The sequence below is a fragment of the Heteronotia binoei genome, chromosome 3, assembly GCF_032191835.1.
Source record: "Heteronotia binoei isolate CCM8104 ecotype False Entrance Well chromosome 3, APGP_CSIRO_Hbin_v1, whole genome shotgun sequence".
Lineage (NCBI taxonomy): Eukaryota > Metazoa > Chordata > Lepidosauria > Squamata > Gekkonidae > Heteronotia > Heteronotia binoei.
In genome coordinates, this window is record NC_083225.1 from 183,910,553 (window position 1) to 183,923,950 (window position 13,398).

At 44.3% G+C, this 13,398-nt stretch overlaps 1 protein-coding gene across 11 annotated transcripts in view; it reads left to right on the forward strand.

The window, feature by feature from the left end:
* Nucleotides 1–11,665, forward strand: part of DLG2 (discs large MAGUK scaffold protein 2) — a 1,647,444-nt gene extending 1,635,779 nt beyond the window's left edge. For all 11 annotated transcript variants that reach the window (XM_060234983.1, XM_060234984.1, XM_060234985.1 and 8 more), the window contains 2 exons: nucleotides 2,679–2,770; nucleotides 10,539–11,665. In XM_060234983.1, coding sequence (XP_060090966.1) covers nucleotides 2,679–2,770; nucleotides 10,539–10,645 — 199 coding nt within the window. In that variant the 3' untranslated portion in view covers nucleotides 10,646–11,665. The remainder of the gene's footprint in view (nucleotides 1–2,678; nucleotides 2,771–10,538) is intronic.
* The last annotated feature ends 1,733 nt before the right edge of the window (nucleotides 11,666–13,398 follow it).

Consider the following 13,398-nt stretch of genomic DNA (forward strand, 5'->3'; position numbering starts at 1 on the left):
TACACTCACCTGCCTCTCCACAGAAGTGACCAATATTCTTCTCAACGCAAGGAAGCCTTCCACTAGACTCTCGTACCAACGCAAATGGAAGCGCTTTTGTTCCTTCGTTGCACCCTATCATTGGACTCCTGAGGTAACACCTCTGAACCTGATTTTAGATTATCTCCTATCTCTGCAGAAATCAGGCTTGTGCTACTCTTCACTTAAAGTACACTTGTCTGCCATCTCGGCATTCCATGACACTATCGACGGCAGGACAGTGTTCTCTCACCCCTTATCTAAATCCTTCCTCAAAGGAATGCTGCACCTACATCCACCGGTTAAACCATTCGTCCCAACGTGGAGTTTATCCCTTGTTCTTTCCTGTCTAATGAAGGCGCCCTTTGAACCCATGGCGACAATACAGCTCAATCTTCTCTCTTGGAAGACAGCATTGCTAATAGCCCTCACCTCGGGTAAGCGGGCAAGTGACTTATGTGCCTTCAGACATGACCCTCCCTACACCATCTTTCATAGGGACAAGGTTGTCTTAAGACCGGATCCTACGTTCCTCCCCAAAGTTGTCTCCAAGTTTCATCTGTCTACCTCCACCGCGTTACCAACGTTTTTCCCTAACCCGTCGGACCAGGGACAGCGATCCCTGCATTCTCTGGATGTCAGAAGGGCGCTAGCCTTCTATCTGCATCGCACACAACCTTTCCGTAAGGACCCTAACCTGTTTGTGGCCTACGGTAAACCACGTAAAGGACACAAAATTTCTACCCAAAGACTATCCAAATGGGTAGTTAGTGCCATCAGGTTGTGTTACGAACTGGCTAAACAGCCTCTTCCCGAAGGCCTCAAGGCCCACTCTACTAGAGCGGTCTCCACGTCTTCGGCTTTTCTACAGGGCGTCTCCTTAGAGGACATCTGTGCAGCTGCATCGTGGTCCTCTCCTTCCACGTTCGTCTCCCATTACGCTTTGGACGTTCGTGCGAGACGAGACGCCTCTTTCGGCCAAGCAGTTCTCCGATCCATCTTCCACTGAAGTATGGTGAGTGTTTTCGCTTCTGCCTCTATGTCTTGGAACATGATCTGTTTTCTTATGTGACTAACTTTCTTCTTTTACCAGCACCCTCCTCCAGGTTACTCAGCTGGCTAGTCACCCATGTGTGGGACTGCACAGAGACCACGAAGAAGATAAACAGGTTGCTTACCTGTAACTGATGATCTTCGAGTGGTCATCTGTGCAGTCACACACGCCCACCCAGCCTTCCCCGCTGCTGGCTTCCTGTGATTGTTATTTAACTCTGTACTGTGTTAGGTCAGCGGCGGCTGGAAGAAACTGAGTGGAATGGGCGCTCCCCCCCCGCTCCAGGCATGCGCGGTCGCTGCCTGCTCCCCAGGGCGGGAGGGGAGCGCGCCAAAAGCGCTATAGGCGAGCTATTGGAACTCCGAGGAATGGATTCATTGCCTGCGGCAAGACCCATGTGTGTGACTGCACAGATGACCACTCGAAGATCATCAGTTACAGGTAAGCAACCTGTTTTTTTCAAGTGTGCACTCTTTAACTATGACTATAGGCCGCTGAAGAAGGCACGTCAAGCCGAAACGCATTTGGCCTGTTGGTTTTATGTACAAAACCCTTTTGGTCTGTAGTAGGGGTGGCCAAACTGTGGCTCGGGAGCCACATGTGGCTCTTTCACACATATTGTGTAGCTCCTGAAGCCTCCACCGCCCCATAGGCCAATTTGGAGAAGGCATTTGTCTCCTTAAATCACTTTGCCAAGCCAGCCAGCAGCTTACCTGAAGTTTATACTTTGTGACTCTTACATTAAGCAAGTTTGGCCACCCCTGGTGTGTAGCTAAATTTTGATGTGTTGACTGGCCTGTTGGTTCCATGTACAAAATCCTTTTGGTGTGTAGCTAAATTTTGATGGGCTAATACTATCGTTGAACAGTTGCATTTTTAAAATACATTTTCAATAGTTATAGAGTGTAATAAATACCTGTATATTTTTAAATTGTTAAACTCAACCTTTGAGTACTCACCGGTTTAAATGGTTGGTTTCCCCCCCCCCACTTTGGTTTATTTGATATATTATTTTTGTCACCTTCCTAACAAAAGTGCTGTAATATAGGCCAATATTAGTACCCCCATACTGTGAGGGCAGTGGTAAAGCTGCAGTACTGCAGTCCAAGCTCTCTGCTCATGACTTGAGTTCGATCCCAGCAGAAGCTGGGTTCAGGTAGCCAGCTCGAGGTTGACTCAGCCTTCAATCCTTCCAAGGTCGGTAAGATGAGTACCCAACTTGCTGGGGTGGGGAGCGTAGATGACTGGGGGAGGCAATGGCAAACCACCTCATAAAAAGTCCGCCGTGAAAGCGTCGTGCTGCGACGTCACCCCAGAGTCGGAAATGACTGGTGCTTGCACAGGGGATTACCTTTACCTACTGTGAGGGGGGGGGGGAATCTAAGGTTGAGAGAGTGATTTGTCTGAAGCTGTAGTGTTACATAGTGCTGCCACCACCCCCAGGTCACATGTTGTTCTCTTTCCCAGTGGGCGAACCCCACTCCAAGCTAAGGCACGCTTTGAAAATTTAAAATGACAACTCATTTGCGCTGATTTCAGCTTCTGCGTGAGGCTCATGGAATGCTGATTGATTGCTCTTACTTAACATTTCAAACTTTGCCTTCAGGGAAATGAATAAACGCCTCACAGAGGAGCAAGCCAAGAAAACGTACGACCGAGCAATGAAGTTAGAGCAAGAATTTGGAGAGTATTTTACAGGTATCTCTTTCTTTCTTTGAGCGACATCTTTCAATCCAGCTGCTCGGTGATTTATGCACCTGAGACAGCTTCCAAACCAACAGTTTGAAACCATAAAAGCAATTCGTCGAAACAACCTGCAGCAACTAACAATGAAGTTATCGATAGAGCACCATTAAAACCAGCAGCAATAAAACCATGCATTTAAAAAATCCCACAGCATAAAAACAATAAAAAGCAATCAGGGGATAAAAAACAATGAAGGGAACGATTCAGAGTAAATGACCAAAGCAGGGGGAGAGGGGGGAAAACAGTTACTTGGCAATTCATGCAAATTCTTTTCCTTTCCCTTTTTTTAAGCATTTTTTTGATATTTTTCTCTGAGTGTGTGTGCATTCCTAGAAGTTATGGTGACTTCTGGCAGCCTCTACTTTACTGAGGCGTGGACAGTGTTCAGAGAAGTGACTTGACAGAGCCTGCCTCTGCCTCCCAGCCCCGGTACTCCAAGGAGGTCTCCCATCCAAGCACTTCCCAGGATTGGCCCTGCTTAGCTTCTAAGATCTGAAGAAGAAGAAGACTGTGGATTTATACCCTGCCCTTCTCTCTGAATTAGAGACTCAGAGCAGCTTACAATCTCCTATATCTTCTCCCCCCACAACAGACATCCTGTGAGGTGGGTGGAGCTGAGTGAGCTCTCACAGCAGCTGCCCTTTCAAGGACAACTCCTGCGATAGCTATGGCTAACCCAAGGCCATTCCAGCAGCTGTACGTGGAGGAGTGGGGAATCAAACCCGGTTCTCCCAGATAAGAGTCCACTCACTTAACTTCTACACGAAACCGGCTCTCAGAGAGGCTTGCCCGGGCTATCCAGTCAGGGTGGTATTTCTGTAAATTCTGACAAAGTTTGGGATCTGCCACAGCCGATGATGGAAATGCAATGGATAGTCTGATTACAGTGGAATCCTGCGGGGAATTACAAGGTTGCCCAGAAAGTAAATTCAAGATGAACAGAAATAGCAAACCACAGTCATAGAACGTAAGAGTCAGCAGCGGTGCAAGAAAAAGCTAGGTCTCCTAACTCGTGGTGGAGCCCCCGCTCTTTGCAATTAGATAGCAGCAAATGTTGGCCTCTGGTGCCACTGAATGAGGCTCTGGGAATAAGGAACTTGGAGTGGTTTGAAACCAGCAGCAGCTGTAGGGATTAGAGCACACTAGAAATTTCCCTTGTACAATGAAAACAATGTACTTCGTATCACCAACAGATAAAAAATACACAGAACACTAGTAATACGTATGAGGAAAAAAATCAAAATGTTGTCACACACTGTTGTAACAATACACTGTTGCCAATAAAGACAATAGCCAGAATAACGTAAACCAAACCAGCAAGTTCCATTACAGTTCCAGGCTTCCAAGGAATATGTAAAGCCTTGTTGAACGCTCAAAAGTGATGTGAATATAAATTCTCCAGATGTGCATCAAGTAGGTTCTCAGCGGATTGCTGTATTCCCCATTTTGATAAATATCTTTGTGAAGAGATGCACATATAAATAACTTTAAGCCTTTACTCTGAGGCTCTCTAAACCATGTGAACTTCAACAATATTTGTTCAAATATTTCTTATGTCTGGAGCCTTACAGCCTATGTAATATTCACGACTCAGTGGTACGTACTTCCTGCTGGGACGGTGGCTCTCACTGGCATTTTCTGGTTGTTTAGTCTTTCTCCCTGTCCCTGTTATTTCACTGTAGGGATTTGAGCAGCATCTTTGTTCCCTGGAAATGTGGAGTGGTTTGAAATCAGCAGCAGCTGTAGGAAGTGCGGGTGGATTTTCAGGACCCGGGACAGTTCCCAAGGAACAAAGATGTTGCTCTAATTCCGCTGCCCATTAGACATACCAGAAGCCGCACTGGTTGCACATTCCTTATTCATGTGAATATCTGGCCTTTTTGCCCCGCTAGTAAGCCTTCCTGGAGCATCTGGTTGGGTGCTATGGAAGACAGGAAGGTGGACAAGATGGATCTTTGCTAAGATTCAGCAGGGCTCTTATGGTCCTGTGCAGTGGCCCTACTCTGCCTTTCCAACTCAGTGAGAACAAGACCACTGTCACAGCTGGATACTGAAAAGGAATTAGGTTGCTTTTATTGAACAAAATTGCATTTGCGACGTTCACTACCATTCAGACAACTACAAGCAATGACAGGATTGTATTAAATATACCAACAGACTCTAAAAGAGGCTGTTGTGAAAAGTATTCATATAAACGGGTATTAAACCTGGTGAAAGGGTTCGGCAAATTCTCTGTCAATCTTTCAGTGCATCAATCGCCACACTTAGTGATTTCAACTGGATTCCAGGAATTGTGCAACCCTTCAGAAATAGTAGAAATGTCGATTGACACCAGTGGTTACTTCCACACAGGGCTTTTTTTGTAGCAGGAACTCCTTTGCATATTAGGCTACACCCCCTTGATGTATCTAATCCTCCGATAACTTACAGGGCCTTTTGTAAACTCTTGGAGGATTGGCTACATCAGGGGTGTGTGGGCTAATATGCAAAGGAGTTACTGCTACAAAAAAAAGCACTGCTTCCACATGGTGAGGATTCTCCATTTGGCATCCATGGCCAATGCATAATCATCATCAGCATCATATGGTAGTGTGTGTAGTATAGCCAGGAGACCCTAAGATTGTCTGGCAGCTGGAAGTTCTAGCTCTTAATGTTATGCACCACTAGGTGGCAAGCTAGACTTGTTATTTAGGCAAGAGACAATTCAGAGGTGGTTTGCCATTGCCTGCCTCTGTGTCACAACCCTGATATTCCTTGGAAGTCATCTTTCCAATTCCTAGCCATGATCAACCTGGCTTAGCTTCCAAGATCTGACATGATCAGACTAGTCTTGGCTACCCAGGTCAGGGCATAGCCAATGTGAGTACAGCGGCGCTAGCATTGGTAATAGAGCATCCTTTCAAGGCTTTTCTGGCACTTTGCTACATCAGATGCCACTTTCCCTGCATTGTTCAGCTGTCAGGCTACCAGATGAGCTTTTTGAGGGCTTTTAAGAAAATCCGTAATCACTATAGCATTATAGCAGCCTGAATAGCCCAGAAAAGCCAAGCTCATCATTGCTTGAAAGCTAAGTAGGATCGACGATGGCTAGCGCTTGGATGGAGAAATCCAGGGCTGCTGTGTAGAGGATGGCAAATCACCTCTGCTCCTCTTTTGCCTCGAAAACCCTTCAAAGGGTCACCATCAGTCACCTGCAGCTTGATGGCATTTAATTATTATAATAGCATTATAGTGCTATAGCAGTTATCTCAGAAAGCTCTCTGCTGGCACGGTGGGGAGATTGGCGGCCATGAGGGGGCTGATGGAAAGAAAATAGCACTGATGGGGTGGATCCTTTCAAAAATATGCACCAATTTTGATCCACATAGCATGCTAACCTCCCGGGCCGTGTTCTTTCAGAAAAAGAAGGTCATAATCCAGGTTAGAGAGCCAGAGTGCTCTGAGAACAGCGGAAAGCCAGAAAGTCAGTGATTAGAGACCATCAGGCTGATGGCTCCAAAAAAAAAACAGTGCTCCAGTTTGGAGGCCAAAGTCGAGAAAAATGCCCACACCGATTATTTTGCAATAATTTTTTTTCTGTAATAAAAACATTCCAAATCATAAAAGGGAGGAGGGGGGACACACAGACTATTCCAAGCAAGCCCAAGAATAATGTTCGATGGATCAAAATGAAGATCGTGCTCCGCTGTAAACTTAAGTACAGGAATTATCCTTTCCCATGAAGATATTTGCAGAGGGTGACCCGTGTAGGTGTGCAGTAGAACAGCCCGATTGGAGCCCAGTAGGACCTTAGAGACCAATAAGGTTTGGGGGCTATCAGCTTTTGAGAGTCAAAGCGCCATCTGTCAGATATCCATGTCGGTCTGCAGTAGAGCAGCTTGCTTTGAGGGAGAGTTGCAACTGAGGGAAGGGAGTTGTGAACAGCTCTTGCTGCTCACATCGAATGCCTGCCACCCTCTACAACCTCTCTCACTCAGGTTATCGGCTACAAGCAGGCCTTGAATTCAGTGGGAGCTCACAGGAGCACAGCTCCTGAACCTTTCCGATGCCCCCCTCCTCCTCCCCACCTACCTACCTTGTCTACTGAGTAGTAGGTGCAGCTGCATAACAATCCCTGGATTAGGAGAGCAGGCAGCCACCAGGGGCTTTGCCACGCCTCCAGCAGCCTTCATTAACCCCTGGAGAAGCCTTTCTCCACTTTTTATGTGATTTTGGGCTGCGGGTGGCTTGCTGGCCTTTTGACTGAGGGGCGGCGGCCCAGGAGAGCCCCAGGTGAGCGAGGCCTGCTTGGCCTGGCTGGATCTCTAGCCAGCCCAAGCAGACCTCGCCTAGGACTCTCTTTTCTTACATCAGGTTGTTTTTGGCTGGTGGGGGGGGTGGCATATGCTGAACTCCACCACCTATTTTTCTACAAAACAACCCCTGGTTACAAGTAGGTCAGGACATCACACTCGCCACCCTTCAGAGCCAGTTTGGTGTGGTGGATAGGAGCACAAACTCTAATGTGGTTTGATTCCCTCCTCCTCATGCAGCTGCTGGGTGACCTAAGAACATAAGAACATAAGAGAAGCCATGCTGGATCAGGCCAACGGCCCATCAAGTCCAACACTCTGTGTCACACAGTGGCAAAAAATGTTATATACACACATACACTGTGGCTAATAGCCACTGATGGACCTCTGCTCCATATTTTTATCTAAACCCCTCTTGAAGGTGGCTATACTTGTGGCCGCCACCACCTCCTGTGGCAGTGAATTCCACATGTTAATCACCCTTTGGGTGAAGAAGTACTTCCTTTTATCCGTTTTAACCTGTCTGCTCAGCAATTTCATCGAATGCCCACGAGCAAAGCAAGCCACAGTTGTTTTCTCAAGAGCAGTTCTCTCAGAGCTATCTCAGCCCCACCTACCTCACAGGGTGTCTGTTGTGGGGAGAGGAAGGGAAAGTGCTCTGAGACTCTGAGTAAAGGGCAGGTTATAAATCCAATCTTTCTCCTTCTCCTCTTCTTCTTCTTCTTCTTCTTCTTCTTCTTCTTCTTCTTCTTCTTCTTCTTCTTCTTCTTCTTCTTCTTCTTCTTCTTCTTCTTCTTGTCACTTGTAAAACAGAGAGCCTCATCCATTTCGCACCTGAGGTCCTCTCTCTCACTCCTAGAGACATCCATAGACAAGGTAGCCCATTCCCCTTCAATAACAGAGCTATTGGGGTTGGAGTTCAAACACTGTTCCATTCACTTGCTGCCACCATTAATATATGTATAGACCATGATATTAAATTGTGTGCATGCATGATGCTTTCCTAAAGACATGCAGCCCATGAGGTTAAACAAAACAAGAAGTTAACTTTTATATATGGTATGGACATAACATGCAAAGGAGCTCCTGCTAGAATTCCACCCCTGAACATAACACTGAGGAAAGGGAGGTATAAGTAATGTTTCACTCCCACTGAACTTTTGATAATAACATTTCAAAAGTTAAACAACATAATACCATTTGGTGTAGTGGTTAAGTGTGTGGACTCTTATCAGGGAGAACTGGGTTTGATTCCCCACTCCTCCACTTGCAGCTGCTGGAATGACCTGGGGTCAGTCATAGTTCTCGCAAAGTTATCCTTGAAAGAGCAGCTTCTGGGAGAGCTCTCTCAGCCCCACCCATCTCACAGTGTCTGTTGTGGAGGAAGAAGGTAAAGGAGATTGTGAGCCACTCTGAGACTCTGAGAATCGGAGTGGAGGGTGGGATATAAATCCAATATCTTCTTCTTAACTAAGTGAACAATGATAGATATAAAAATGACTACAACTAGTTGCAAAGGTTAAATACTACAGTTTAACATTTGCGCAGTCTATCAATCAACAAAACAGAAGTATCTAAACCAAATAACAGGTTTGTATAAGCTATATGAAAATAGAAGGATTTTTAGCTGAATAAATCTACCATTATACAAGCTATGCTTAATTTCAGATTTTGAAAAATAGATGAAGCTATTATATCAATTAGCCAAGAGAGATTTTTTAACTGAATTATTGTTTGCCATGTATTCTGGTATAGGGAGGAGCCATCGTTCCATAAATTTGATTTGGGATCCCGATTGTTGGATTTGGTCAGAAATGTTCTCCATTGTAAAACAATCCCAGATTCTTCTCTTTTTTTACTTTTAAAGAACTTTATTGATATCAAATAAATCAATATACAATTGAAGCTGATAAAAAGGTATACACAATATAATCATCGAGAAAATCATACTGATCATACAATACAAACATAAACATATATCATTTTTATCTATAAAACCGATAAACCTATATAACTTTGGAGGGTTGAGTAAGATAAATCATAGAAACATTATAAGGGTGTGATGGAGGTATTCAGGAAGAACAATCCCAGATTCTTCTGAATCATTGTGAAATTTTTGGACTCTCTTTGTTTTTCCATTTAATGTCTATCAATGCCCAGTTTTTCCAACCCCCTCTCTCAACATCTGCTCTCATTGGTGGTTCTTAGAGAGAGATGGAACTTAGCCTGTCCATCAGAGGAGCTTTGACTCTCAAAAGCATATACCCCAAAAATCTCGTGTGTCTCTAAGATGCTACAGGACTGGAATTTAGCTAACCTCTTCAGTATCGTTGAATGGTAAGACTTAGCCCGCTAGAGTTGAGAGGAAAGAGCAAGAGTCCGGGAGCACCTTAAAGACTAACAAAATTTGTGGCAGGGGAGGAGCTGTCATGAGTCACTGCTCACTTCTTCAGATACCTCTTGTTAGTTTTAAGACGCTACTGGACTCCTGCTCTTTTGTACTGCTACAGACAAACTTACAGGGCTACCCACACACACACAAGCCTTTATTGGCATGTATCAGATTATAAATGAGGCAATAAAGAGATACAGAAATAACAAAATAAGCCAGTCATATACAGCTATACATTGGACAATCGATCCTTGATTACCGGACTCAAGAATAAAGCAACCTTTTCAGTTATTTCAGAGGACAAATCATTCAGAAGACAACCTACCTTTGCAGCATCTGAGCAACCTGTCATATTGAGCAAAATAGGGTCTAGAAACCTAAGGCATATAGTATCATATTGGGAGCAGTAAAGAAGAATATGGGACAACAAATCAACTTGTTTTAAATTACATGTACAAAGTCTTGATGAGAGTGGGATTTTTTAATATCCGCCATAGGTAACTGCTGATGGAACAGTGTTGCATCTGGCAAGAGTAAATCCTCTATGCAATTGTGGGACATGGAGAGTTGATAAATGAGAAGGTAGATGACCAATAATTGGGGAAATTCCAAAATTCAAAGGGGAGCAAGATTTATTTGCAGCACTAATTAGTTTTTGCAATTCAGCATCTGAAATTCTGTGTTTAATTAGATAATATGTGTTTGTAAGAAGGAGCATGTAGATCTCTCTCCATAGACAAACCTAAGGTAGATATTTTCTTCTCTATGCAGGCAATCCATTTGGATGAGGAGGATTCAGACAGCATTTGGTACAAATAGCTCCCACAGTCAGTGGAATGGTGCACATGTAGCCAATATTTGATTGCAATAAGTCATGCTCTTGTTTCTAACTTGTTGAGGCCTGTTTCTAGACAAAGATCTATCTCCAGATGAGAGACTTCCAAATTTCCTTGATAACAGCTGGGACAAAGTTTATGACTAGTGGTGCAGAATTAACATTGTTTTTTCAAAAAAAAAATCTATTTCTTTCCTGTAGCTATCGTCCAAGGAGAAACTTTAGAAGATATATATAACCAATGCAAACTCGTAATTGAAGAACAATCTGGGCCTTTCATCTGGATTCCCTCCAAGGAGAAGCTATAAATCCGTCACTTCACATCTAACCACGATGGAAGAGTATTTAGAAGAAAACCTTAATCCTATACTACTTGGAATCTTTTTTTTTTTCCCCTGGGGTGGGATTTTATTTTTTAAGAAAAAAAAATTGGGTTACTTTTCCGTTACTCGCAGTCAATGTGAATATTTTTCTGAATGTACAACACAAAGTGTTCGAAGCCATGAAGGACATCGGTTTGGTCATAAAGGGTAGAGGAAAACAAATAACCTTTTAAAAAAAAGACTTTTGCCATATAAAAAGAAAAACTCCTACCGTGTGCTCACCGTACCCTTTGTTGGGATAGACATTCAACGGGGGAGGCTCATGGTCCCAGAGAGCTGGCCACCAGCTTGGCCTACATCCCAATCTGTATTCTTGGCTCAGCTCGGCACACTTGTTGATTGCTTTAAGAAGAAATCTCCGAGTCTTGGACCTTGATTTTGATCCTGCGATAAACATCACTGTGGTTCTGTGCCACAACCTGGGAGCTCCAAGCGGACGCCAGTGCAGCTCGTCTGTTAACTTTGGACGAGAACCAGAGCCCCTTGCAGGATTGCGTCCGAAAGAAATTGATCCATCTTCCACTGAACTCGGCAAAAAAAAACCCTTGAATGATTTGTTCAGGATGTTGGATCAAAGTCTAGGTTTGCTCATGGCACATTCACCTTGAGTTTCATATATCTATGCACATCTTTCTTTCAGTTTTTTTTTTCCTGTGACCAATCTGAAGCATTTCCCCACCCACCCCTGCACTTCAAGCCCACCATTTCATCCAGTTCCTAATGTCAAAGTGGGTTCATTCGATGGGATTTGGTGGGGAGGGAAGTATTTCAAGTCGAAACATGCTCAGATATGAGCCCAAGAGCTTGCAGTGCTTAAACTTGACCAAGAGGGATACATTTGGGAAAAGCTTTACATTTATTTGTTGATTGTCTATATTATCATTTATATAAAGATAGAAGGCACTTAAAGATGGGATAATTTATTAAAGAATCTATATTGATGTATAGGTACTAATTTCTATAGGGGACAAACTATTTTGTGAGAGATTTTGTAAAGATTAAGAAGGCGAACTATTTTTCATCCTTGGCTGGCTATAAAATGCGGAGGATTTCAAGTTGCACTATCCCATAATATTCCCCATTAGAGTTCTCTATAATCTTATGTTCTAAGTTCTAGACTTTGTGGTCATTACTCTCCTTTTTCATTTGAGTTAAGGTAAAATTCCAATGAGGAGCACTCTTTTTTAAAAAAATCACCTGAAACACAGTGAATCTTTTAATCAAAGTATATAGCAGGGAGCAGACAGGTTAGACATCAAACGTCAGTGGCGTGAATGCGCTTTCTCGAGTTTGGAGTTTTGTTAAAATCTGTTTCAATGAGCAAAAAAAGACACTCTTTAAAGGTGACTTTCCATCTCTTTCCCAGCAAGGGCAAGCCACTGATAAGGTTTTTTGTTTCAGTTTGGTGTAGTGGTTAAGCCAGTTTGGTGTAGTGGTTAAGTGTGTGGTCTCTTATCTGGGAGAACCGGGCTTGATTCCCCACTCCTCCACTTGCACCTGCTAGCATGGCCTTGGGTCAGCCATAGCTCTGGCAGAAGTTGTCCTTGAAAGGGCAGCTGCTGCGAGAGCTTTCTCAGCCCCACCCACCTCACAGGGTGTCTGTTGTGGGGGAGGAAGGTAAAGGAGATTGTGAGCCGCTCTGAGACTCTTCGGAGTGGAGGGCGGGATATAAATCCAATATCTTCTTCTTCTATCTTCTTCAAAGTCTACGCAAGCTATGTAAAACAGTGCAGGTTGTGGTAACTATCAGCAAGTGGACTTGAGACTCAGTCTGTGTGCATTTGTTTCAGGATACACATGTTTGAGTCATTCTTGACTCAGGTCAATAGAACCGTTCCTGGTTCCTGGCCTTACTGATGGACCTCCTGATAGCGCCTGGGGTTTTTTGCCACTATGTGACACAGTGTTGGAGTGGATGGGCCATTGGCCTGATTCAGCATGGCTTCTCTTATGTTCTTAATGGCCCCCTAAGAGATTTTTTCTTCCTGCGACTGTGAACCCCAAACAAGATGTGTTCAGATCTGTGATCTGATGTTAAGGGAAGCTCTGTGTTCAGAAGCAGTAGGCCTCTGAATCCCAGGGTCAGGAGGCAACATCTAGGGAGGGTCTCAACCTCTCTTCCTTCTTGTTGGACCTCCAGAGGAATGGGTTGATCATGTGTGAGACAGGATGCTGGAATAAATGAACCACTGGCTTGATCCAGCAAGGGTCTGTTTGGTGTAGTGGTGAAGTGTATGGACTCTTATCTGGGAGAACCAAGTTTGATTCCCCACTCCTCCACTTACAACTGCTGGAATGGCCTTGGGTCAGCCATGGCTCTCACAGAGTTGTCTTTGATAGGGCAGCTTCCGTGAGAGCTCTCTCAGCCCCACCTACCTCACAGGGTGTTTGTTGTGGGGGAAGAAGATAAAGGAGATTGTGAGCCACTCTGAGACTCTGATTCAGAGAGAAGGGAGGGGTATAAATCTACAGTTTTCTTCTTCTTCTGATGTTCAGGGGAAGGCTTCAGCCTCTGTGCTGTTGTTGGCCCTACACAGCAACTGGCTGGCTACTGAACCAGGTGGGCCCATGGTCTGACCTTCAGGGCTTTTCAGCTATTCTTAAATTATGGATTAGGGTCTCTTGTGATTGTGAAAATGCAGCTATGAAGGGCCAATTCAAATCAGGGTTGCTTATAG